Consider the following 27,438-nt stretch of genomic DNA (forward strand, 5'->3'; position numbering starts at 1 on the left):
CAAAAGTGTCCCCTCTTGACTCCATGTGCAAGCCTTGTGTCCAGAAGTGAATTATACTTGAATTTGATAATATTTTGTTGAATCCAACTCCATAATGCATAAGATTCTCTTCTCTTTCACTATTGACTTTTACTCTTCACCTGTAGTGATTGTTAGGTAGTGACCATCGGGCGGGTAGAATCAGCATCCAGTGAAATTTCCTTCTTCATAGGGTTTGTTCCTACCTCTTTTTATTTTTGAGATCCAAATGTGTCAAAACTATAGCTATGTCAAATATATACATAGATTTTTTGTGATTTTCATGCATTAGGTCGCTCCTCCTCTTAGGGTCCTTGAAGCCTTGTCACCAAGTGCATACCTAGAGAGAGGTGGAGCAAAATTTGAAAAGCGGCCCTCACTTGGTATGAGAAGGCTGACACTCATTTGGTCAAACAAGGCTTTCGTAAGAGTCCAATAGAAAGCACATTGTATGTAAAGCGTGAGGGTTATGTATTTCTCATTGTGGTTCTTTATGTAGATGATTTGCTGATCACTGGACCAAATGAGAGACATATTGCTGAATTTAAGGCTGATTTGAATGCTACTTTCAAAATGAAAGATTTGGGGCTGTTGCATCATTGCTTGGGTATACAGTGTAAGCAGTGTGATGGTGGTATTGCCTTGTGTCAAAAAAGTTACATAGAGACATTGCTATGTAAGTTTGGACTTGAGGATTGCAAACCTATTGCCACTCCCATAGAAACAAGTTTGAAATTGAGTCTTCACGATGTTGGTGATCTTGCAAATGTCACTCTTTACCAAACTGTTGTTGAATGCCTCATTTATGTATGCAACACGAAGCCGGATATTCAGTTTGCAGTCTCACAGGTCAACAGATTTATGCATAGCCCAGGTTCTAAGCATTGGCATGTTGTCAAGAGGATTTTCCGCTACTTGAGTGGCACTTTACATCTTGGCTTGTTTTATCCCAAGGGGGGATCATTGCCGCCAGACTTACATGCTTTTTCGAACTTAGATTTGGCTGGTTGTTTTGACACACCAGCGTTCACAAGTGGTTTTTGCTTCATGCTTGGTAGTTCACGTATATCATGGTTGAGCAAGAAGCAACCTACTATGGCCACTTTGAGTTGTGAGGCTGAGTACACGGCAGTCTTCACAGCTACGGTTAAGTGTGTATGGCTCAGACGCCTTATAGTTGATTTGGGTGTTGGATATGACACTGCCAACACTATCTACATTGACTGTCATAGCGCATTGGCAGTTGCGAGGAACCCAGTTTTCCATGCTCACACAAAGCACATTGAGGTCCATTACCACTATGTCATGGAGAGGCTCTCAGCAGGAGAGATCAGCTTGGCTTATGTGCCAACATGGGACAACCTTGCAGATCTTTTCACAAAGGCATTGTCTCGTGAGAAGCTCGAAGCTTTCAGCAAAGCTTTGGGCTTATTCCCCTTTGTGGATTGACCATGTTCTCACGGCATGGCACTTCCCTTTACTCAATGTGTCAGCTCTCGTTCCTCACCTCAGCACTCCAGGGGGGGATTTGTTACCATATGCATGTGGTAGTGATGTGTGTGAACACACTTAGGACCGCTGGGGCATTTTCCCCCTCTTTAGGAGGTTTTTCCCCCCATGCATTGTATATACGCCCATCATTCTAGGGCTATCTATCTTTCCATTGCACACTAAGTAATACACTCTCGGTTGTGTGCCTTGAGCGTCCTTCGTCTTCTCCAAACTGTGTGTGTTTTCCCGCAACCCTAATTTCAACAACATGGAGAGTACACCACGTCATGTCAATTTAGAATATCATAAGCTTTCATAAAATCAACAATATTGAATTCTTCCTTGTGCAATTGTAACATTTATATAATAAGAAAGTCCCTCCAACACTAGAGGAAAAGCATAACCCCCCTTCAACACTGGTAGGGATAAAATTGGTAGGGGAAGGACATGTTCCTTATGTTATTGTAATCGTGGAGAATGGTGCCAAGTTTTTTACACCATAGATATGCATGTATGTATAATATTTTCTCTTTTTGATGGCAACAAGCATCCCAATGCATGAAATGCATCTCCTTCCCGGTAGTAAAGCTTTTGGCAAAAGCTTCAAAAAGAAAGTTACTCCATGAGGTAAAAGTCACATTACTATCGCTTTTTGAATTCTTACCATGTGCATAGTAAAGAAATCAAGGCAGACTAGTTTCTAGTACACATCTTCGTCTATTTTATTAAAAAAAAGTAACGATGGATCAAGAAACTCGACCTTTTTGTACAATAAGTCAAATTAAGCCACATAGGGCCTCAACACTGCATGACACGGACATGTTCAAATGGGATCAAGGGTGGAGGTGAAAAATTGTGATGCACATGCATTGTAGGCTGTGCGATTAGGTTCTGAATTTTCAAATTGGCCCGCACTTACAATGTAGTGCATTGAAATGCCACATTCTTCAGTGAGCGCATGTGGCTTGGTGGTTAGAGCACATGCATTGCATGCAGGAGATTATGAGTTCGACCATGGCTGATCCGAATTTACTTGCCAACGTGAATTCACTTTTTCTTTTACAACCCGAATTTACAAAACTGAATCAAGTGCCTTGAATGATTCCAAGTGTTGATCACATCTGACCATTGTCGGGTAAGAGTTGCGTCCCGTTGCGTGCAGCGAGAGCATGGAGCGCATAGGGTTGTTGTTGGCCTTCATTTAATGCATCCAATTCATCTACTGCCCGGTGCAAAAAGCGAGGACGTTTGTCTTTATCTGTTGGAAACTGCTCACAGCGACTCGCTACCATTGCTTACCCGATGGACAAGTACCTTAGGCTGCAAAAATAGGCCAATTTCAGATTTTTTGTAGCGCTTAGAGCGCATAGTGTAGGCCCCGCCTCTCCACTGCATGCACTCTCTGCACCCAGCGGGACGCTGCCCCTCGTTACTATTTGACACGCCCTTTTGAGGGTGGGATCAATGGCTCACAATCAACGATTGATTGTGACCATTGGATTGCCTAGGGAATGCAAAAGATTCCCACCTTTCCCGATCCGGGGCTTCAACCCCTACCCTCTCCCCCACGGGATTGACTCTAACCACTAGGCTATTGCACGTTCATTGAAAGGCATGTGTAAGGACATGGGTCCTATGGGCAAGGCCACCGGCACGGCCGGACAGTGTGTACGCTAGGGAGAGGCTATAAGATAGCACGGTTGGGTGGAGACTAGCACACGCATTACCACCGCCCTTTCACTGGTATCCGGGCTATTTTTGGGAGGAGGCTAAAAGCGGCTTGCATGTGCGTGCAACGCCCTGCTTCTCCCCCCACATTCCGCAGACAACGACGTCTCCGCTGTGCAGCAAAAAGAAGACAGACACAGTTTCTCGTGCGAGCAGCGTGTGGACAGACAGTGATAGCCGACCGCGACCGCCCATCTACGCCCTTCACAGCGGGCGACCAAGGCAAACTCAACAGCTTTGAGGCTCCGAAGGCTTTTGTTGGCGTCGTTGGCTGCGCGTGTAGAAAGGCCCGCTTATTAACCCTCGCATGAAGTGTTGGAATTAGGGTTGCAGAGAAACACACACAGCTTGGAGAAGACGAAGGAAGCTCAAGGCACACAATAGAGAATGTGTGACTTAGTGTGCAATGGAAAAAAAAAATAGATAGACCTAGAGTGATGGGTGTATATACAATGCACGGGGGAAAAAACCTCCTAAAGAGGGAAAAAATGCCCCGGCGGTCCTAGTGTGTTCACACACATCACTACCACATGTATATGGTAACAAATCCCCCCTGGAGTGATGCAGTGAACGAGAGCTGGCACATGAGTAAAGGGAAGTGCCATGCCCTGAGGACAGGATCAGTCCACAAAGGGGAGTAAGCCCAAAGCTTTGCGGAAAGCTTCAAGCTTCTCACGAGACAATGCCTTTGTGAAAAGATCTGCAAGGTTGTCCTGTGTTGGCACATAAGCCAAGCTGATCTCTCCTGCTGAGAGCCTTTCCCTGACATAGTGGTAATGCACCTCAATGTGCTTTGTGCGAGCATGAAAAACTGGGTTCCTTGCAACTGCCAATGCGCTCTGGCTGTCAGTGTAGATAGTGTTGGCAGTGTCCTGTCCAACACCCAAGTCAGCCATAAGGCGTCTGAGCCATACACACTCAACCGTAGCTGTGAAGACTGCCCTGTACTCAGCCTCACAACTCGAAGTGGCCACAGTAGGTTGCTTCTTGCTCAACCATGATATACATGAACTGCCAAGCATGAAACAAAAACCACTTGTGGACACTCGCGTGTCAAAACAACCAGCCCAATCTGAGTCCGAAAAAGCATGTAAGTCTGGCGGCAATGATCCCCCCTTGTGATAAAACAAGCCAAGATGTAAAGTGCCACTAAGGTAGCGAAAAATCCTCTTGACAGCCTGCCAATGCTTAGACCCTGGGCTATGCATAAATCTGCTGACCTGTGAGACTGCAAACTGAATATCTGGCCTCGTGTTGCATACATAAATGAGGCAGCCAACAGCAGTTTGGTAAAGAGTGACATCAGCAGGATCGCCAGCATCATGTAGACTCAACTTCAAACCTGTTTCCATGGGAGTGGCAATAGGTTTGCAATCCTCAAGTCCAAACCTACATAGCAATGTCTCTATGTAACTTTTCTGACACAAGGCAATACCACCATCACACTGCTTAAACTCTATACCCAAGTAATGATGCAACAGCCCCAAATCTTTCATCTTGAAAGTAGCATTCAAATCAGCCTTAAATTCAGCAATATGTCTCTCATTTGGTCCAGTGATCAACAAATCATCAACATAAAGAACCACAATGAGAAATACATCATCCTCACGCTTTACATACAATGTGCTTTCTATTGGACTGTTACGAAAGCCTCGTTTAACCAAATGAGTGTCAGCTTTCTCATACCAAGCACGAGGAGATTGCTTCAACCCATACAAAGCCTTCTTACATTTGCACACTTTGTCCTCTTGTCCTTTTATGACAAAACCGCGAGGCTGCGTTACATAAACTTCCTCAAATATGTCACCATTCAAGAAAGTAGTAACAATGTCTGATTGATGTACATCCCAACCAAAATGAGCTGCCAATGCACATAGAAAACGCACAGTAGTCATACGACAAGTGGGAGCAAAAGTCTCTTCATAATCTATGCCTTTTTGTTGTGCATAACCCTTTGCAACAAGTCGAGCCTTATGGCGATCGATCTCACCATCCGGCTTGCGTTTCAACTTGTAAACCCACTTCGTACCAATGGCCTTTTTGCCAGGAGGCAAATCACATAAAGTCCATGTGTCATTCTCTATAAGTGCATCATATTCTGATTTCATGGCAGCAATCCAATTTTCTGAATTCTGTGCTTCATCAAAAGACAGAGGCTCCTCAACATCATGTAAACTAGACACAGCCAAAGCATAACAATCTGATGCATAAGATGCATGGCGAGAGCCTGAACGAGTACGACTAGATAAAGGTGCATCCAATTTACTGTCACGCAAAGTGTGCACCAGCCATTTTGGCATACCTCTAGCCTGCTCATTTTCAGCCCTTTCCTCATCAAGTGCATCATGTACATCTGCATCAGTAATAGGCTGTTCTAAAACATTTTTAGAAACCCCCATAGGCTGTACATTTGCCTCATTGGAACTTACATTCATATTTCCACCACTGAAAAGAGGCAACAAAGTGTCATAAATGTCCTGTGAGCTTACATTACTGTCTCTAGTACATGACAGCAAGGGCTGAACAGAGTCTTCCACAAACACTACATCCCGTGAAACCAGAATATGTTTTGTTTGCGGATGATACAACCTGTAACCTTTGCTTTCAGCACTATAACCAACAAAAATACATTTGACAGCCTTATCATCCAATTTTCTGCGCTGCACTTGTGGCACCAAAGCATATGGCAAACAGCCAAAAACACGCATGTGCTCAATAGAAGGCTTTCTATCATGCCATGCTTCATATGGAGTAATAGACTGCAAAGCTTTCGTAGGACACCTGTTAAGTACATAAGTGGCACACATGATGGCCTCAAGCCAAAAAGAATGCGGCAAAGCTTGACTTTTGACCATACATCGTGCCATTTCCGTTAGTGACCTGTTTTTCCTCTCAGCAACACCATTTTGCTGAGGTGTATAAGGCACTGTACATTGGTGTTTTATCCCACGACTAGCCAAAAATGCATTAAATTCATGAGACATATACTCCCCCCCTCGATCGGAACGGAGGGTGCCCATAGTACATTTTGAGACATTTTCAGCCATAGCCAAAAATTGTTTGAAGCACATAAAAACTTCGGACTTCGCTTTAAGCGGAAATACCCATGCATGCCTGGAGTAATCATCAATGAAAGTCACGAAGTACAAGTAATTGCCCAAGGACGAAGTTTGCATGGGCCCACAAACATCACTATGCACAAGCTGCAACCTGCATGTGGCCCTAACTGAACCATCCTTTGGAAACTTAGAACGCTGCATTTTACCCAGAATACAGCCTTCATAAACATGTTTGACAGGTGCTTCAAGAGGCGGCAAAGAAGCAACCATATCAGATTTCTGCAAACGCAGCAAACTGGCAAAATTCAGATGACCAAAACGTGCATGCCAAAGTTTTGCATCTGAAATAGCCCTTGAATCTGCAACAGCATTTGCAAAATTTTTTCCACACTTGTCATACAAAGTGAGCTTATACAGCCCACGACACAAAAGCCCAGATGCAACAATTTCATCACCAAAACTGAGATCATGAACTGTACATCTGTCATCCACAAATTTGACTACAAGTCCAAGTCTAGCAAGTGCGGATACAGACAAGAGATTCTTCTTGATCCCAGGTACATAAAGTGCATCAACAAGTGTGAAGGAACTGCCATTAGCAGCAGTGAGCACAATCTTTCCAACTCCCTGAACTGGATAAGAGGCGTTGTTGGCACAAGTGACTGAATTCCCATGAGGGACAGACTCGAGAGAGGTAAACAATTCACGATGTGAGGTAATGTGCTTTGTAGCACCACTGTCGAAATACCACACATGTGAATCTGCAGCAACTGACAAGCATGCATCATGGACAGCAGGATTGTAAGTGCACTCTACGCTAAAAGCCCATTCTGCATCAACATCAGCATCACAATCTCCTTTCACAGAAGACTCAACAATGGCTGCATTTGTAGTGGAACCAGCATTTGCAGTGGAACCACCCTCTTTCTTCTTAGCCTCTTTGGCCTTCAACTTAGGACACGACTTGATCAAGTGATCATTGGCTTTACAATAATGGCAACGCATCTTCTTTTTTCCCTTATCACCAGAATTGCCAGACGAAGTGCTGCCACCAGAAGCATTAGGAACAGAATTTTTGCCACTCACAGCAGAACCATAAGAAGTGGCTGCATTACTGTTACCACCCTTTCTTTGAGAAGCAATAAAAGCCTGTTCAACTGCACGCTGCCTAGTCCTGTTTTTTCTAGAAAGTGACTCTTGCAACAGCAATGTGCATAATGCATCAAACTTGACAACTTCAGGATTTCCTTGGGTCATCAGTCTCCAAGTACTAGCAAAAGTCTGGTAGGAATCTGGTAAGGCATCAAGAACAGTCTGCACAAGGGAACTGTCCGAAATGACTTCACCTGCAGAAATGAGTTGCTCATTGATATCCTTGACACTAGCAAGGAAAGTGTCCATATCATCTTTCTCATGCATAATCTTTGACTCTAGCTCTTTACGCAGCAAAGCAATTTTAGCCTCATTGCGGCTTGCATAAAGACCTGCTAGAATATCCCAAGCCTGTTTTGCAGATTTTGCTAAACGGATGTGAGGAATAATGGTGCGCTTCACAGACAACGCAATCAATGCATGAGCCTGTGCATCCTTAACATCCCAACGAGCTTGTTCTGCCATAGGCAAAACAACTCTAACAGCTACAATCCTTGCAGCAAGACCTGCAACATCCTCAACATCGCCTACATCTTCAGAACCAGGACGTACATCAATGCCCTGCACAATGTTCCAGACACCTTTTGACACAAGAACATGTTGCATCATATAAGCCCACATAGGGTAGTTGTCCCCATCCAACCTGTCCTCAGCAGCAAACATCTTGAACACATCTGTGTTGTTGTTGTCAGCCATGGTAAATGCTGCACCTGGTGTGAAAAGTGCCCGAAAATAGGAGAAATGGAGCGGGAACAACTTGTGCTATATAGCACAAACCGTAGAAGACTATAAGGCACCTGTTATGCAGAAAACGGCACTGACAGAAAATCTGCACAAAATGACGAAATAGCCTGTGCAGTACTGCCTGTAGTGGAAACGGAGGCCGAAATGAGCCCAAATCAAAATTCTAAGCAGAACGAGCTCTTCGAGCTCGCCCAAAATATTTGTCGACCTGCGAACGCTCGCCAAAGCTCACTGAAATCAAAGAAAGTGAGCAGGCGTGTGCTGGAGCAGCTGGCAACTAAGCCCGGGAGGACGTGACCTGCTCTGATACCAATTGTTGGAATTAGGGTTGCAGAGAAACACACACAGCTTGGAGAAGACGAAGGAAGCTCAAGGCACACAATAGAGAATGTGTGACTTAGTGTGCAATGGGGAAAAAAAAAAAGATAGCCCTAGAGTGATGGGCGTATATACAATGCACGGGGGAAAAAACCTCCTAAAGAGGGAAAAAATGCCCCGGCGGTCCTAGTGTGTTCACACACATCACTACCACATGTATATGGTAACATGAAGGAGGGTTGAACCCACCCCATGAGGATAAGCGGCCAATACTTTATCATCAAGCTATTGGCCCTTGTTGTGTATAACAAGGAAAGATAGTCTACTTGTGTTGAAAGGAAAACTAGAAGGAAAGGGAAAGCTTCAAACTTCAAGGAAGTAGCTTTACCCTTCCTTTTCACTTCTTAGAGGAAGGCAAGTTTTCCTCCAAAAATTCTTTTTTTCTCAAGGAGGTAGCTTCAAAGTGAAGAAAAGCCTTCACAAAAACCACGAGTTTTTGTGAAGAATCATCAACTGTGTTCTTATAAGGAACGACAAGTGAAGCGATCAACTTCCCACAAGGCGAGGTTCGCATGCAACGCAAATCGCGGAGCATACAAAACACAAAAACTTCAATTTCTCAAGGTACAAGTTGTCGTTTCTTTTTCTCTCTTTGCATTAGTGTGTGTTTACCATGGCCAGTGAGGATATCCCACCTACACACACGTTTGATTTTGAGCACGTAGATCAAAATCAGGGCACCACGGGTGCTGTTGACACTAATATGCATGATGATGATGATCTAGGAGATCATGGGCTTGTAGATATGGCTTCTTTCAAGACTTTGGAACATCGCCAAAGCGTACTTGAAAGAAACCTCTCTGCACTCAATGCAAATATTACCAATCTTACAGAGTTACTTGTGAAATTTATGAATTCACAGACAACTCAAGGAGCCACAAGTGGCATGGTTCAAGGGAACCAAGCTCGCACGACTCAAGGAGTCCAAGAGACAAGTGCTGCAGAAGATGAAGAAGGTAGCAATACATTACTTAAGAATATCACCATTCCTGAGTTCCACGGGGAAGAGCGTGATCACAACAAGGATGCGGTCAATACGTCTTCATAGATTGAGACACACCCCGGATATAAAGACGGCTATGGAAACAAGTCTATCTCTTAAAGGCAAGGCCTATAAGTGGTGGATGACATTTCCAATAGATGCTCGTCCTTCGTCTTGGGCTGCGTTTCAAGATTCTTTGTCCAAAGAGTTTTTGGACTCCAATGAAGAAGATAAGAATTGGTTAGCATGGGATGCATGCCGCATGTCTGGCCTCTCTCTCACATAGTACCTTTCAAAGTATCGAGAAATCATATTAAAACTAGAAGGTCTTGATGAATTCCAAACAGGGTCTTGACAAAGACTATCGTCTTCATGTCAAGACCCAACATCCAAAAACTTTGGAAGAAGCCATTAGTCATGCACAAAGATATCATGATGACCAAGAGAGGAAAGGAAATGTTCCCTACTCTAAGAATACTTTTGCTAAGAGCAATGTGGCTAAGAGCCAATGGCGAGGTAGATCTCCCACATGTTCCAAGAGGAACAAGAGACAATCTACCTCTCCACGCCCACAAGAGGCTAATAAGCCTAAGCAATCACGAGATACTCCGTGTGGGTCTCTCAGCACTGCTGATTTTGAGTGTGCAAAGAAACACAATTTGTGTTTTAGATGTCTTTCGGACCAACATAACAAGAAAGATTATCCTCTTTTGCAAGGCAAATAAAAGGCCATGCACACGGTGCAACGCCTCACATTAGATTCATCTCCTAAATATTGTGTTGTAGAGGTTCTTCATATGGAAGAAAAGCACAAGTGTTGTGTGCCTGCTTCAATGTGGCAGCCCACCTTTGGCCCCCATAATTTGATTCGCATGCATGGCACTATTAACGGATAAAGTTTTTGTATTTTAGTGGATGATGGTGCAACTCATAACTTCTTGAACTATAAGCTAGTCAAGAAATTGAAGCTTCCACAGACTCCCTGCTCTCAAAAGTATGTGGTGGAGCAGATGTCTGGGAATGATAAAGAAGTATGGGACACGGTAGTTCAAGGGGTTGAGCTTATTGTTCAAGATCATACAATGACCCTTGACTTCCAAGTTATGAACATGGACCGTGCTGATGTAGTTTTAGGACGGGAGTGGCTGCATGGTTTAGGAAACACATTGCACACTAGTTACGAGCACAACTCCTTATCCTTTATAGCCAATGGTAAACATGTGCTTTTGCTTGGTGAGAAAAATATACCATCTGCACCTCTTATATGTACAGCCAAGCTTTCTATTTTGCAGAAAGAAAATTTAATAGATGAAGTCTTTTTGTGTTACTGCTTATCTCCAAGTCTTGTGAATTCTCAAGAGCAAAGTGCGGTGAATTCTAGTAAGGCTATGCAAAGTGCAATGAATTCTAGTAATGGTATGCAAAGTGCAATCAATTTTATTGATAAACAAAGTGCTAACAAATCTAACGAGCAAAGTGCTCTCAATTTTAATTCTATAGAGCAACGTGCAACTGTTGTAAAACAAACATTACAGGAATTACAAGATTCTCCATCCCAACATAAATCTAGTTTACTTTCTCCTTTTGCACGACAAAATCTGACTCACTTACTCACGAAGTATAGTGATGTGTTCTCAAGTGATTTACCACTGGGTTTACCCCCTACACGTGATGTGCAGCATGGCATAGATGTCTTGCCAGGCACTAAACCGGTGAGTAAACCACCTTATCGTATGAGTGCTAAAGAAGCCAAGGAGGTTGAGAGTCAGTTGGCTGACTACTTCGCTCGTGGTTCCATTAGATCTAGCACTTCGCCTTGGGCATCACCAATTCTATTGGTAAAAAAGAAAGATGGTACTATGTGCATGTGCGTAGATTATCGTGGATTAAATGCGATAACCATCAAGAACAAGTATCCTCTGCCTCGAGTGGATGAGTTGTTTGATCAACTCCACGGGGCAAGAAGATAGATCTTTGTTCAGGATACCACCAGGTACGTATCCTAATGCAAGATATCTCCAAAACTGCCTTTAGAACACAGTTCGGGCATTTTGAATTTTTGGTTATGCCTTTTGGTCTAACCAATGCTCTAGCTACATTTATGACACTCATGGATAGTGTCTTACGTCCCTATCTTGGAAAATTTGTTTTTGTTTTCCTTGATGATATTCTCATTTACACTAAGACTGAAGATGAACACATAGAACACTTATGATTAGTGTTTGAACATCTACGAGCTCACACGCTGTATGCTAAGCAAAGCAAGTGCGATTTCTTGAAAACAGAGATACGTTACCTCGGTCATGTGATCTCTTATTCTGGCATCAAGATGGACACTGACAAGGTCGCTACGATTCTTCGATGGCCACATCCCAACACGATTGAGGAGCTTCAAGTATTTTTAGGCATGGCTGGATTTTATCGACAGTATATCCGTGACTATGCCAAAATCATTGTTCCTATGACGGATCAACTTAAAGCAAAAGGTAAGACCTTTTCTTAGGAGAAGCCCAAAAACGCAGTTTCGAACAGCTCAAGGTAGCTATAGCCACTGCTTCCATCCTAGCAATCGTCGACCCACTTAAGCCGTTTGTGGTAGAGACTGATGCTAGTTATAAAGCCATTGGTGCGGTACTTCTCCAGGAGGGAAGACCTATAGCCTTTGAAAGTAAAAAGTTAGATAGAGCTCAACAAAATTATTCTGTCTATGAGAGAGAGCTCTATGCCATAATTCACGCTTTACGAAAGTGGCGACACTATTTATATGGTACCGAGTTTGAAGTAGTTTTTGACCATGAGAGTATCAAATGGTTTACTACTCAAACAGACTTGAAGGGCCGTAAAGCTAGATGGGCAGAAATCCTTCAAGATTATGATTGTAAGCTACGATATTGCAAGGGGCGATATAATGTAGTAGCAGATGCACTAATTCGGATGCCTCAGATTAATTCACTTGCTTTCACGGAACTAAAGAGTGGATTTTTGGAGTCATTATGTGACAAGTGTGCACAAGATCACTCATATACTAAAGTGTGGAGTGCAGTTTTAAAAAGGGATCCCTCACACTCACATGTCTCTGAACAGCCAGATCAACATGTCTCTGCACGCGTAGATAGAAACTCCAACACACAGAGCTCCACCCCTACTCAGGAAGAGCTTAAGCGATGGAAGAATTTTTCCATTGATAATGGCTACTTACTCCACAAAGGTAGAGTATGTGTGCCAAAGGACTCAGACACTGGGTGCCAAATCTTATTTGAGTGTCATGATAGTCCAAGTGCTGGTCATCCAGGTATCCGTAAGACGTATGCCTTAGTTCGACGGAAATTTTATTGGTCAGGCTTACATCATGATGTTCAAGAGTACGTACTAAATTGCCTACAGTGCCAAGTTAATAAGGCAGAGCGCCTCAAGGTAGGTGGCCTTTTACATCCTTTAGAGATTCCACAAGGTAAGTGGGAGAGTATCTCTATGGATTTTGTAGTAGGACTACCTACTACAAATCGTGGCCATGATGCCATTTGGGTAATTGTAGACCATCTCACAAAGATGGGTCGATTCATTCCCACTAAGACTACGGTTAAAACACCGGAATTAGCACGGCTATTTGTAGAGAATATATATTAACTCTATGGTCTTCCAGCTAGTATCATTAGTGACAGAGATCGAAAGTTCGATAATCACTTCTGGAGAGCTGTGTTCCAAAAGTTGGAAACTAAATTTAATCTAAGTACGAATGATCATCCAGAAACGGATGGTCAAACAGAAAGAGTTAATCAAGTGCTAGAGGATATGCTACGAGCATACGTTAGCATGAAGCAAACCAATTGGGAAGACTACTTACCTATATTGGAATTTGCTTATAATAGTTCAAAGCATGTGACTACATGGTTTAGTCCATTTATGCTTTTGTATGGATTTCAACCTAGATCACCCATTACGGTGGGGTTGGCTAAAGAGAAGATACAACAAGCGAAGGATTTTCTCCAAGACCATTTTGACATGCTTCGAGTTGCTCGACAGAATGTTAAGCAAGCTCAAGATCGATATAAGAAGTACGCAGCTGAGCATCGACGTCTTGCTACTTTCGAAGAAGGAGACAAGGTTTTCCTCAAAGTTCCGGAGCATTCAGAAAGTCTGAAGACGAGAAAAGTTGCTAAACTTTCACCACGCTATTGTGGACCGTTTACCATTCTTAAACGTATAGGTCAAGTGGCCTATAAGTTAGCTCTTCTAGAGCACTCACGAGTTCATCATGTTTTCCATGTTAGCCGTTTACAAAAACAGCTAGGACAGAATGATAATGTCATTGGCACAGGTGTGTTGGTTGACCTTATCGAACCGCTAAGCATTCCTCATGAGCCCGAAAAGATTTTGGATTCTCACGAGCTTCGCACCAGACATCATGTCAGACGATAGGTGTTGGTAAAATGGCTAGATAGACCTGAAGAAGGTTCTACATGGGAGAATGTCTCCGCACTTAAGAAACATTTTCCTACGTTCGTTTTCGAGGACAAAAACGATTCTCCAAGGGGGGGGGGGGGGGGGGGTAATGTAAGGACATGGGTCCTCTGAGCAAGGCCACCGGCATGGCCGGACAGTGTGTACGCTAGGGAGAGGCTATAAGATAGCATGGTTGGGTGGAGACTAGCACACGCATTACCACCGCCCTTTCAACATGTGTGTGATAAGTTTATAGATAACGACGTCGCGGACAAGTTTACATCTACTTCACACCGAGTTCACACTAAATTTTGTGTGGCGTTGTCAGGAGTTTTTTGGAGCAAGGGATTGCGCATATGTACATATATATGCATGGTGCATCAAATAAAGGATTGCCCATTTTCCAGAGCCAGGTGGTTACATGGGGCCCACATGTGTACAGGTAGGACAGCATGTACATAGTGCAGCGATTTTCTCTATTATCAGTATTAGTGTGTTTTTTCTACAATAAGGAGGAGTTGGTAGCGCGTAAAACTTCTCGAGGAAGCTATCCGTGGGCCGACGACATGAGGTCAGCAGGTACGTCAGATGGCATCTAGTGGCGTCAGGAGGGCGAACGAGGTCAATATTTGCACGTAGATGAGGACGGACACAACGTGGGTGTTTTCTTATGAGAGTTACGCAGAAAGGTCATCATTAGGACCACTTTTTGGGGCCACTTCACGTGGTGGCGAGATGCATTATTGGAAAAAAGCTGAGTGCCAGGTGTGCGAATGATGCAAAAAGGTGACAACTATGCACTGCGAGGTCAGTTTTTGGCCTGTTCGGGGTCCGTTTGAGGTCATCTAAAAGGCCAAGGGTGCCCAACTAATAAATCTAAGTGTGGGAACTGAAAAAACAGAGAGAAGACTAGAAAAAACGTGGAGAAGAGAGGAGGAACAGCCGCAGGTGTGTTTTTGCTCATTTTGGAGCCTGTTTTGGCCGTAAACTGCTCATCCGAGGTCGGATTTGAGCACTTTGACATTGTAGATTGGGGTTTTGGGCCGTTCCGGACGCGATGGCGCTGTCCATTTTGCCAAATTCCTCACTCTTTTCCTGCTGTTTTTCTGTGTAAGTTTCTCCTATGAGCGAAGTTTCTGCTCTAGTTTGTGATTGTATCTGGCTTATTTTACCCATATTGTGTGAGCTATTTGCCCAATTGGTGTTGGCCCAAGCTCAATCGTATCTAAACATCAGAAATTCTCCTCTTTTGAGCTGAGTTTTTTGGGTGTGTGTGTGTGTGTGTCTATGTGGAGTGGGCAAGTGGATAGTCTCTCTCCTCTCACTCCAGAGGTGTGTTCCCTGTCTCGGCCAGGTGTGTTGTGTAAGCCGAGTGGTGCCCCATAGTGTGTGTGTGTATCTTCCCAAGAGTGTGTGTCGGGTCGTTATAGAGGCGCTGTGTGTGTTTTCATCCCGCTCACATTCTTTTGGTGCCCCCACGGAGGATCTTCTTCGAGTACCTTCTGCTTCGAGCTTCGAGCTTTGAGCTTCGGGATTACAGGTTGCAGGTTGCAGATTACAGGTTACAGGTTACAGGTTACAGGGACAGGTACAGGTACAGGTGATTCACATAGGTACAGGTAGCTGGAGTACAGTGATATACTAGCAGTGATGTCACTTGCAGTTGTTGTGGGAATGCATCACTTGGCGTCTATTTGAGCGCATTGTCTGCTGGATTGTACGTTACTTGTGGAAACTGCCATTGTACGCATTTGTGGAGCCATACTTGGTTGTATTTGGCAGTCCCAGCCATTTCTGAGACTTGGTCTGGAAGATAGTCATTTCTGAGACTTGACTATATGCGATTTGCATTAGCCTTCGTGTGAGGGTCGATAGCGTGAGGTTTTTATTGAGCTGGGGGATTCTCAAATGTGGAGATCCTTTCGGTGATACAGGTAGCTGGAGCACCCTTTTTGTGACCTCGCCATAGGCTATGTACTAGTGAGTCCTACTTGATGCTCGGGTTCTATTGTTGACAGTTTATGCATACATAGAGAGTCTATATTTTGGGTTCCTATTGCTCTACTTCTGGGGAAACTCTGTCGAAATTTTCCCAAGTTATGATGGCTGATTTTTTGGTATTTTGAGCCATTTATGCTGTTATGCTGCTGAAATTTTGGCAAAATCAGAGGTTGAGTCAGGTGTGCCTTCTTGGGAGCTTCATGGTTGGCTTTAATGGATGATCAAAATGGCCCTCAGTTCACTCCTTTTCATTTAACTCAAAGAATTCAGATTAATGTTCATGTGTCCACGAAGATCTTTTTCCAGCAGCGCATAGTCTTTATGTTTGGGCCAAGAAGATTGAGAGAGATCCTGGAATGTCCTTTGCCTGTTGTCATTCCGATGATTAACTATGAAAACTCATTTGATGTGCATGTGTTTGTCCTTATCTAAAGCTGAGCTCCATTGAAGTTTCTGGGGATTGGGTAGTGAGAAGTTTTGGGTTCTTGCACGTGTGTTCGAAGGGGTTCTCAAAGCATCATAATTTGGGTAGCCATGGCTTTCTCTTATCCGGAGTTTCATGGAAGAAGTGATGAAGATGTGGAAGAATTTTTGGAAAAGATGGAGGTTGCCTGCATTAGCAACCAGATTCATGACCCTACGCAAATGTTACGCCTTCTCCAAATTTGTTTGAAGAGTGATGCACGAGTTTGGTCTAAAGCATTTGAAGAGGAGTTGCGTGTGGCTGATCCACCTGTAAGGTTGAATTGGGACAATCTACGACATGGGTTGGAAGTGGAGTTTGTGAAGATAGAAGATCCTGACAAAGTGTGGCAAGAAGTACAGGCTTTGGTGCAAAAGGAAGGTGAGCCAGTAGATGCGTACATACGTAAGTTTTCATTGGCATGGGAGCGAATGTGCAAGGCTTTAGCACCACAGGTTCCCCCGCCTGACATGATGAAGAAGGACAGGTTCTTGGCTGGTCTTTGGGAGAATATACGTTGGAGAGTGGAGCTAAAGAAGCCTAGGACATATGAAGATGCACTAGAGGTAGCAAGGAACAAAGAGTGGAAGCTGAGGAAAATGAGCCAGTTAGGGGTGGAGTCTTTGCCCATGAGGTCTGAATTTCAGCCTATGGACTCTTTACAAGGTCGTATGTCAGGGGTTCATCATGAACCAGTGGTTCCTGTTACTACTCAGGTTATGCCAGCAGTGGTCACTACAGCAGTGCAAGATGATGGGCTAAGGCAAGACATGAGGCAAATGGTAGATTTGATGAAGAATCTCAGCCTAAACATGCTAGGTCAAGTGGGAAATAATCGAGGTCGAGGGAGGTTTGCAAATCAGCAAGGAGGTGAAGAAAGGCCTAGGAATGGTGTTGGACAAAGCAATGGTAGGTTTTGGAGGCAGACGCCCACATGTTATAATTGTGGAGAGTTAGGTCACATCAGCCCGCAATGTGATAAGCCACCAAGGATGGGGGGAGACATGTATCCATTGCCAAGACAGGTGCTAACTAGGTCAAATGATTATGGCATCGAAATTAAGGGAGACGAAGGAACCAGTGGACTGACCCAAGAGGAAAAGGGAAAGACAAAAGTGCTAAGTGTAGTCACCTTGGAGAAGGCATCAAAGCTAGAGGATACATTAGTGATGCCTATTGGGAAGAGGACCACAGAGGAAAAGGAAGGAAGAAGTGCCCCAGGTCCTAGTAAGAAGAAAGGAAAGAGCCATGAAGGCGAGGATGTCAAGGCCAAGAGGAAAAGGAGAGCTCGTCGAAAGTTTCATGTTTCAGATTTTCCACTAGGGGATGGGCAATTAAGCTATGACTTGAGGGAGGATCTGACGAGCAGGAAGGCAGATGTTACTTTTGGGCAGCTTATAGAGATGGTGCCTAAGCTAAAGCGACAGTGGAAGAGGATGGTTAACCCAATGGAGAAAGAGCCAGAGAGAGGTTCAGTGAAGGTGTTGGCAATGGACGAGCTACCAGACATTTGTCCAATAGTAAGGAAAAATTTGGGACAAGGTTATGTGGATGGCGGAGCCCAAATATGCGTCATAACACTCTCATGCGTTGAGAAGATGGGTCTCACAGTGGCTGGGGTGTCAGGTTTTCGGATCAGATTGGCAAACCATCAAAAAGTAAAATGCTTGGGTGTTGTAAAGAGCTTAGAAGTGGAGGCATATGATGCAAAGGCAGTGGTTGATTTTCATGTGATGCCAGCAGGGTTGGGAGCATATCCTATTATACTGGGCAGACCATGGTTACGTGCAGTGGGAGCTGTTCAAGATTGGCGACATGGTACGATTAGCCTCTATGGAAAGACAGGTACCAAGAAGCTTTATAATATGGACACAAGGAAACGATTAGAGGAGATTTATGAAGATGAGGATGAGTCTAGTGATGAAGACTCTTCCACGGTGACAGATGAGGATAGTGATAGCACTACCAGCAGTGATGAGGATGCTGATGTTGCATTTCTTTTGATGGACAAAGAAATCCAGGAGATTGGTTTAGTTGCATTTGCGAATGAGGTTGAAGATGAAAGTGAAGGGCCTTATGAAGTGATTGAAGGGCTGATGCAAACCAAGGTTGAGTTGTCAAAGAAGCAGGAATTAATGACGCAAATGATTATTGGAGACCTCTTAGCTATGGAGAAGGATATATTTTTGCATATGCTGGCTAGTTTTCCTGATTTGTTCATTACTTCATATGAAGAGATCAGAGGGTTCAAGGGTGAAGAGATGCATATAGAGCTGAAAGAAGGTGCTAAGCCAGTGTGGCAAAGGCTAAGAAGGATGGGTCAAGAGCAAATGGAAGCCTTGCGGGTAGAGGTGGACAAGTTATTGAAGGCGGGGTTCATAGTTCCAGTGGAGACCACAGAATGGGTGAGTCCAGTTGTAGTTAGTCCAAAGAAGGATGGGAAGTGTAGAATTTGTGTGGATTTTAAACCCTTAAACGCAGCCACTAAGAAGAACCCATATCCTCTTCCATTCATTGATCAGATCTTGGATTCAGTGGTAGGTTATGAGAGGTACAGTGTGTGTGATGGTTTTTCAGGCTATTTTCAATTGAAGATTGCTCTTAAAGACCGCACAAAGACAACTTTTATTACGCCATGGGGCTGCTATTGCTACACAGTATTGCCTTTTGGGTTGTCAAATGGACCTTCCTTCTATCAAGACAGAGCAAATTGGGTGTTGGAACCATTCATTGGTAGTTGTGTTAAAGCTTTTATGGATGACTTCTATGTTTATAGCAGTAGGGCTGAACACCATGAGAAGCTACAGATGGTATTGGCTTGATATGATGAATGTGGAGGACAACTAAATCCAAAGAAATGTCATCTAGCACAGCCAAGGGTGAAGTTATTGGGCCACATGGTGTCAGAAAATGGCATTGAGGCTGATCCAGATAAGGTGAAGTCTATTATTCTTCTTCCATCACCTATGAGTACGAAGCAATTGGCAACCTTTATACACAAAGTGAAGTACATGGCACGGTTTATTCCATTGTCTTCGCAGCTTCTTTATCCATTACAGCAAGTGGCAAAGCATGATCCATTGCAATGGGATGACAATTGTGAAGAAGTGTTTCAAGAGGTGAAAGAGGTGTTAGGGGGGTTGTCAGCCATGCAGGCTCCTGATTGGGAGAAAGTTTTTTATGTAAATCCATCAGTAGGGGATGATGCCATTGGAGCCATGCTATTGCAAAAGGGGAAGGGCAGCCATTATATGAGGCCAGTGTATTGTGCAAGCCGAGTGAAGTTGGTAGCGGAGAGAAAGTTATCGGAAGTAGAGCTAGTGATGGCCAATGTAATATTTGCTTGTCGACGATTTCGTCATTACTTGCTACCACAGCCTTTTGTTTTCTTGACGAGTTATGCCTTTTTGCCACAGTTAATTAATGGTATTAACATGTCAAATGTGGTGAAGAAATGGGTAATTGAGCTGCAAGAGTTTGAGTTCTCTTTTCTAGTGGAAGATAGTACAAGGGCTACCCTAGCTGATTTGTTGACCTACAAGGAGAATCCCCTTATTGTTAAGGAAGAGGTGGTGAGAAAGGTAGTTGAAGAAGTGCCACAGATCAGCAATGCACATGTGTTGTTCTTTGATGGTTCATACAGAAAGAGCCACGATGCAGCTTCAGGGGGTATAGCACTTTATGATCCAGAGGGGAAGCTAGTATGCAAGAGAGGGTTCAAATTGGATACGCATAGTAACAATGAGGCTGAATATGCTACATTGGAAGCCGGATTACACATTTGTTTGAAGCATGGGGTTCGAAGGTTGAGCATAAAAGGTGATGCCTTGTTAGTGGTGAAGCAAGTGTTGGGTGTGTGGAAGAGCAAGAACACCTCATTGAAGGAAATGTGCTTCAGAATTAAAGGCCTGTTAAAAAAGTTTGAAGCATGGAGCATCAGACACATTGAACGTGCTCTAAATGGAGAGGCACATGAAGCAGCTCAAGGCATGATTGGGGAGCTATTTGTGTTGAGGACCACTTTACCTCTTTATCATGGCCGAGAAAGTTTGGCTCAAGAAGAGGAGTTTTTGCTGACAGGAATCATTCCAAAGGAGATTCAGAAGTCTAAGAAGTATGGCTTTGTGCGTAGAGCATACAGGTACAAATTGATTGGTGATGTCTTATACATGAAAGGGGCTGATCTCGTGTTGAGACGTGTACCTTGGCGGGAGGAGCTTTACAGAGTGTTGGAAGAGAATCATGAAGGTGCATGTGGTGGCCATTTTGCTCTAAAGATCACCTTGCATAAGATTTTGCAAGAGGGGTATGTATGGCCTAGTTTGCACAAGGATGTTCACCATTGGTGTAGGTCTTGCAATAGGTGTCAAGCGTTTGGGAAGAGAGTGTTGAAGCCAGAGCTACGAAAAACCATTATGGCGTTTGATGTGTTTGAAAAGTGGGGGATTGATGCAATAGGCCCGTTACCTATCACAAGCAGGGGCAAGAGCTATATCTTGACGGCAGTGGACTATCTCTCTAGATGGGCAGAGGCTATAGCAGTAAAACAGATCACTGCAAAGGATGTGGCAAAATTTGTGTATGATGAAATATGTTGCAAGTTTGGGGTGCCATTAGAGCTACTTTCATATAAGGAGCTAGGATTTAGAGCTAAACTGCTAGACTTCTTATGCACAAAGATGAAGATTAGGCACCAGCATACCACTCCTTATTACCCGCAGTGTAATGGCTTAAATGAAAGATTCAATGGTGAGTTGGTACAAATTCTTTCTAAAGTGACAGAGCACCAAGGAAAGAATTGGGATTTGGAATTGCCTAGTGCATTATGGGCTTACCGTACTTCGGTGAAGACAGGTACAGGGTTTACTCCATTTCATTTGGTGTATGGAAAGGAAGCACTATTGCCTGTGGAGGTAGAGTTGCCTGCGGTCAAGATGTTAGAGAAGTTGCTTGGGTCGCCTAGTGATGCATTCAAAGAGAGGCTCTTGCAGTTACAAGAGGTCCAGTTGGATAGGATGAGCGCATTGGAGCATTATGGGCAGATGCAGGATAAAGCTTTGGCAAAGATAAATGAAAAGGTCAAAAGTAAGGGTATCAAGAAACATGACTTGGTTTTGCGCTACGACAGTAAGCTGGACAACACCTTCCAAAAGAAGTTTCAAATTAAGTGGGAAGGCCCTTTCAAGGTAGTGGAGTGTTTTCCAAATGGCACATATCAGCTGGCTAACTTGGATGGGTTTCTACATAGGTCAAGGGTAAATGGATTGCGTCTTAAATTGTATCATGCTAGATTGATGATGGTGGAGCAAGATGAGCTGTCTGTGGAGCAAGCAATGTTGGTGAAGGATGAGGAGATATGTGATGCGGCGAGTCTCATATCTCTCTTTGCTGCTGCTGATCATGAATGATCTAGCAGGCTAGGGGATGGGCAAATTATGTCAGGAGTTTTTTGGAGCAAGGGATTGCGCATATATACATATACATGCATGGTGCATCAAATAAAGAATTGCCCATTTTCCAGAGCCAGGTGGTTACGTGGGGCCCACATGTGTACAGGTAGGACAGCATGTACATAGTGCAGCGATTTTCTCTATTATCAGTATTAGTGTGTTTTTTCTACAATAAGGAGGAGTTGGTAGCGCGTAAAACTTCTCGAGGAAGCTATCCGCGGGCCGACGACGTGAGGTCAGCAGGTACGTCAGATGGCATCTAGTGGCGTCAGGAGGGCGAACGAGGTCAATATTTGCACGCAGATGAGGACGGACACAACGTGGGTGTTTTCTTGTGAGAGTTACGCAGAAAGGTCATCATTAGGACCACTTTTTGGGGCCACTTCACGTGGTGGCGAGATGCATTATTGGAAAAAAGCTGAGTGCCAGGTGTGCGAATGATGCAAAAAGGTGACAACTATGCACTGCGAGGTCAGTTTTTGGCCTGTTCGGGGTCCGTTTGAGGTCATCTAAAAGGCCAAGGGTGCCCAACTAATAAATCTAAGTGTGGGAACTGAAAAAACAGAGAGAAGACCAGAAAAAACGTGGAGAAGAGAGGAGGAACAGCCGCAGGTGTGTTTTTGCTCATTTTGGAGCCTGTTTTGGCCGTAAACTGCTCATCCGAGGTCGGATTTGAGCACTTTGACATTGTAGACTGGGGTTTTGGGCCGTTCCGGACGCGATGGCGCTGTCCATTTTGCCAAATTCCTCACTCTTTTCCTGCTGTTTTTCTGTGTAAGTTTCTCCTATGAGCGAAGTTTCTGCTCTAGTTTGTGATTGTATCTGGCTTATTTTACCCATATTGTGTGAGCTATTTGCCCCATTGGTGTTGGCCCAAGCTCAATCGTATCTAAACATCAGAAATTCTCCTCTTTTGAGCTGAGTTTTTTGGGTGTGTGTGTGTGTGTGTGTTTATGTGGAGTGGACAAGTGGATAGTCTCTCTCCTCTCACTCCAGAGGTGTGTTCCCTGTCTCGGCCAGGTGTGTTGTGTAAGCCGAGTGGTGCCCCATAGTGTGTGTGTGTATCTTCCCAAGAGTGTGTGTCGGGTCGTTATAGAGGCGGTGTGTGTGTTTTCATCCCGCTCACAGCGTGTAGACCCTCCCAAGTTCACACCAAGCTCACACTTTGTTCACGTCGAGTTGACACTGAGTTCACACCTAGTACAAACGGCGATCGGACGGTCCGGATTGCACCTGCCTCGCGATGCCTAATGTGGGCCATTGATCCCACCTCCCTAAGAAGGTGTCAATTAGCGACGAGAGGGAAAGTTGGCACTATATCTCACGGGCATGGTCAAATGGGATCTATGGTGGAGGAGGAAAAGGAGGGGCGCGTCAATCATGGACCGTCGGATTTGAGGTTGCCCCGAATTTTCCGGTTTGCCCGAATTTACAAATTTGCCCCGAATTTACTAATCGGCCCACATTTACAATATGACATACTCGAATCTCCTATATTTCAACGTACGCATGAGGGCGTAATGGTTAGTGCACATGGCTCGTGGTGGAGAGGTCGGGGGTTCAAGACATGGGGTGCGGATCAACCCGAATTAACAAGCCTGCCCAAATTTACTTTTTTCCCCGAATTTGCCGAGCGCCCGAGAATTTACCAAATGCGCATCTAACGGCCAAGATCACCTCAACCGTCGATCCCATTTGAGCATGCCCGTGTGAGATAGTGTGGAGGGGACGACTGTTCATCGTTTATCACTTCGGGTAACGGTTTATAGCAGTTGAGCGGCTGAATGGAAGCCTTCTCAGCTCGGTGGAGTCTCAAGGGTCGGACAGCGCTAGTCACCTGTGGCTCTCGTGGCATTGGGTACGCCCTCTTCACCTGCGCCCACCATCACTAGCCCCGTTGCAATTATCCTTATGATCTTCTTCCTCGTTTGCAGCAAGGCCATCGTGGAGGAGCTAGCCTACTTTGGAGCTTCTGTCTTCACATGCTCACGTGTGTCCTCGCACCTGGAAGAGTGTCTCTTTGAGTGGCAGCAGGCGGCTTTGCAGGTGGCTGGCACTGTCTGTGATGCTGGCTCGCGACAAGGACGGCTCCACCTCATTCGTGATGTTTCACATCATTTTGGAGGCAAGCTGGACATCTTTGTAGGTCCTCACTTCGCCATGCTCTTTCTGTGTTTCATGTAAAGGCACCAAATTAGGTTTGATTTACAGCCCTACACACACACACACACACACACACACACACACACACACACACACGCAACATCAGCTTAAAGGACCTTGAATAACCATCAGGTGAACAATGTGGGTGTGATTGAGGTCAAGCCAGCAATCGATGTCACCGAAGACGATTTTGCATCTACCATCTCTTTAAATCTTGAAGCAGAATATCATTTTTCTCAGCTAGTCCACCCTCTACTTAAAGCAGCAGGAAATGGTAGAATTGTTTTTGTAAGCTCTATTCTTGGGATGATGACACCTGCTTTCCCTTGCAGTGTATATGCCATGTGCAAAGGTAAAAGATTATTTTCAATCATAATAGATATGTTGAACATTTCTACATTCTTGCTAAATTATTTTGAGCATCATTCACAAACATTCATTGTGGAAATATACAATTTCATGCGTCAAAATTGAGAGAAAGAGAGAGAGTGAGAAAAGGTGCTTCTCCGCCCAGCCTCGTACACTCATACGTTTATTAGGTTGTCCTCAATTTACTATCCGGGAGTCTTTACACAAATGTGCACCTTTATTCACCCTATTTTAGGGCTGTCCATCCATATTCCCCATTTTTGGATAGTGAATCATCAGACAGTTAGAGCAGCCATGCACCCCCCATGTCTATAAAGGAGGGGCACCCTCGTTTCCTCTCAGCTTGGCCCGTCCCCCTCTTCTGCTTCTTCTTCTTCTTGTGTGTGTGTGTGTGCACGCGCGCGCACATGCACGCGCACGCGCACGTGCACGAAAAAGTGGGGGTTGTACCCTTTGCACTACATAGAATACGGCCATAGGCCAATATTTTCAGGTTTTGGTTTTCTATCTTGTGAGCCTCTGGCTTATAAAATGCCCCTCCCTCCACCCCTTACCTTTAGAATGCACACAAGGCTCAAGCTTTCAAGGGCCAAGCCTCAAGCTCTATCCTCTCGAGTCTCGACTCTCAAGCTCTAGCCTCTTTCAAGCTCTCAAGTCTACATAGTACAAGCTCTCTCTCTCTCTCTCTCTCTCTCTCTCTCTCTCTCTCTCTCTCTCTCTCTCTCTCTCTCTCAAGTCTACACGGCAGACGTCGTGCCACGTTTGCCATAGTAATGTTGAATGATCTTCAAATCAAGGTTTTTGTGAGTATTAGAGTCAAAGGAGTCAAGGACTCTAATACTACTAGTTTTCATTCACACAAAGCTAAAAATTGCTTTATTTGGGTGTTTTATGCTTCCCGTTCCGCCCGTTCTCGTTCCGTACCATTCCCCCGTTCCGCGGGGAGGCCCGTCGCCGTCTGTCTCACCGGTCCCGTTCCACGTTTCGGGTAACTCTATCGTAGACGAGGGCGCGAGGCAGAGGCGGAGGCTAGATGGTAGGAGAGGACAATCTCATCACCTCTCTTGCAGTTTGATCCGATTCTTCCTCATCGGGGCCGGGTTATGACAACCTTGCCAAGACCAATGCCACACGATGCTACACGAACCATCAATGAACCAATTTTTAGAGAAGATTACATTCAACAAGTTTGACGGTAAGATGGATGCGATTGTCAGCTATTCTTGGTCGCATCAATTTACATCTTGCCTGACTGTAGAAGAGCAACTGCACTACCATCCAAGCCAAGCTCCGGGTGACTCCGGATGTAGTTGCGGGATGCCTAATCTCTCACATCTCGCAGGTAAACTCCCCAAGAGAGTCCAAAGAACTGAAGTCTCACTCTAGTTTGTAGATCCAAGAAATGAACCTACCCAAGAAGAGATCCAAGATCATCTCCCTAAGTCCATGTAGATGCTCCTGTGTAAGCAAGTCATCTGACGTGTCGAGGTCAAGTGGTAAGTGTCTATCCATCCAAGATGGTGGTGTCTTCTTTGAGAATGTCGTGATCCCATATGCCATGAGCATGGCCATATCTCGTGTGAACTCCTCTGAAGATTGCATAGGTATGTCCATAGCAAACCACAAGTCACCACCCCCTTTGGAGTGCGCAACCGTCGAGTGATGGTTGGAATGAATGGATCTTCCAAGGATCGTACGCCCGTAGATGATCAAGCCGATGTCGAAGATATCGTGTACTACAGCAGTCACTGAGAGACCACACGGACCACCATCAGATGGTGTCTTGGCAAGAGGTAACTTCATCCTCTATGAAAAACACAAACCATGTGGCTGCTGTCCACCCAAAAACGCAACTGCGAGGTGATGAAAACGCTGCTGTCCAGCAAATTTCAGCGTGCTCGTACGCTCCCAGCAAGGTCCGGAGCGATGCAAAGGGTCTGGAGATGGTGGTGAATCAAAGTCATTGCCCCTGATGGGCTGTAGACAGAGAAAACAGCAGGTGTTTATGGCTGAAATTTGAAGGATTGAAGAGGATTGTCGCTGGCAAGGCACCGGATGCTAAGCCGGGTAGGAAGGCAAGATCCAAGTGGGTGTGACTAGCGCTCCCTCTCTCTTGCAAAAAAGGCTGCCTTGCTGTCAAAAAACGCAGGCATTTCAGCCCTGAAAACGCAGATTTGCCAAAAACACAAATTGCTGGCTGAAAATGCAGGTAGTAGAGAGGGTTTTCCGGCGACGAAGGTGCCTGAAAAGGCTGGCGCTGGCTGTTGGGAGGGTGATCGCCAGGTGTAGAGGCCGAAACGCAGGTGGAGGTGGAGTCCTCCGCAACAGAAGCACCAGGCTAGCCCCAAACTCGGGCGGTCGGACAAGGTACAACCTATGGTATGGGTGGCCAGCCCGGAGATACTAGTCGTAAAAGGAAGTGCCCTAGACATGTGTGAAGCAGCAAAGTGGTGTAAATCTAACAATGTGCAATGGGTGGCTAGCCCGGGACAATCACTAGCCGTACAAAATGGCGAAGCAACAGTGGTGTAACTTTTAACACCCCCTCTCAGCACCGGATGCTGAGACAACACGGATGAGTCGAAGGTGAGAAGTTAAGGTCCGTTGAGGTACAACCTTCGTGAAGATGTTTGTTGCATTGTCCGCGGTAGGGACATACTCCAAATGAAGATCTCCAGCCAAAACCCGTTCCCGAACATAGTGGTACCGCACCTCGATTTGCTTTGTCCGAGCATGAAAGATAGGGTTCTTGGCAATAGCTATGCAACTCTGATTGTCACACAAAATAGCTGCAAAACGCTAGGGGCTGATCTGCACAGGCTGAAATCCGTGTCTTGTTGTGGAGACTGTTAACGCTAGGGCTGATCTGCTGTTGCGGTGAAATCTGCTAACGCTAGGGCTGATCTGCTGTGTCTTGCTGTTGTTGGGCTGATCTTCAATGCAAAAACGCCAGGGGGCTGTTCATGTTGAAAAACGCTAGGTCTTGCTGGGGTCTGC

At 44.8% G+C, this 27,438-nt stretch overlaps 1 protein-coding gene across 1 annotated transcript in view; it reads left to right on the forward strand.

Annotated features, from left to right (window-relative positions):
* The first annotated feature begins 23,626 nt into the window (after nt 1–23,626).
* The window catches only part of LOC147459483 (tropinone reductase homolog At1g07440-like), a 61,777-nt gene continuing 57,965 nt past the window's right edge, over nt 23,627–27,438 (forward strand). Inside the window, exons 1-3 of the mRNA XM_086510742.1 lie at nt 23,627–23,767; nt 23,844–24,051; nt 24,205–24,424. Of these exons, the coding sequence (XP_086366868.1) occupies nt 23,694–23,767; nt 23,844–24,051; nt 24,205–24,424 (502 nt within the window). The 5' untranslated portion in view covers nt 23,627–23,693. The remainder of the gene's footprint in view (nt 23,768–23,843; nt 24,052–24,204; nt 24,425–27,438) is intronic.

Source organism: Adiantum capillus-veneris, chromosome 4, assembly GCF_014529385.1.
Source record: "Adiantum capillus-veneris isolate H3 chromosome 4, ASM1452938v2, whole genome shotgun sequence".
Taxonomy (NCBI): Eukaryota; Viridiplantae; Streptophyta; class Polypodiopsida; order Polypodiales; family Pteridaceae; genus Adiantum; species Adiantum capillus-veneris.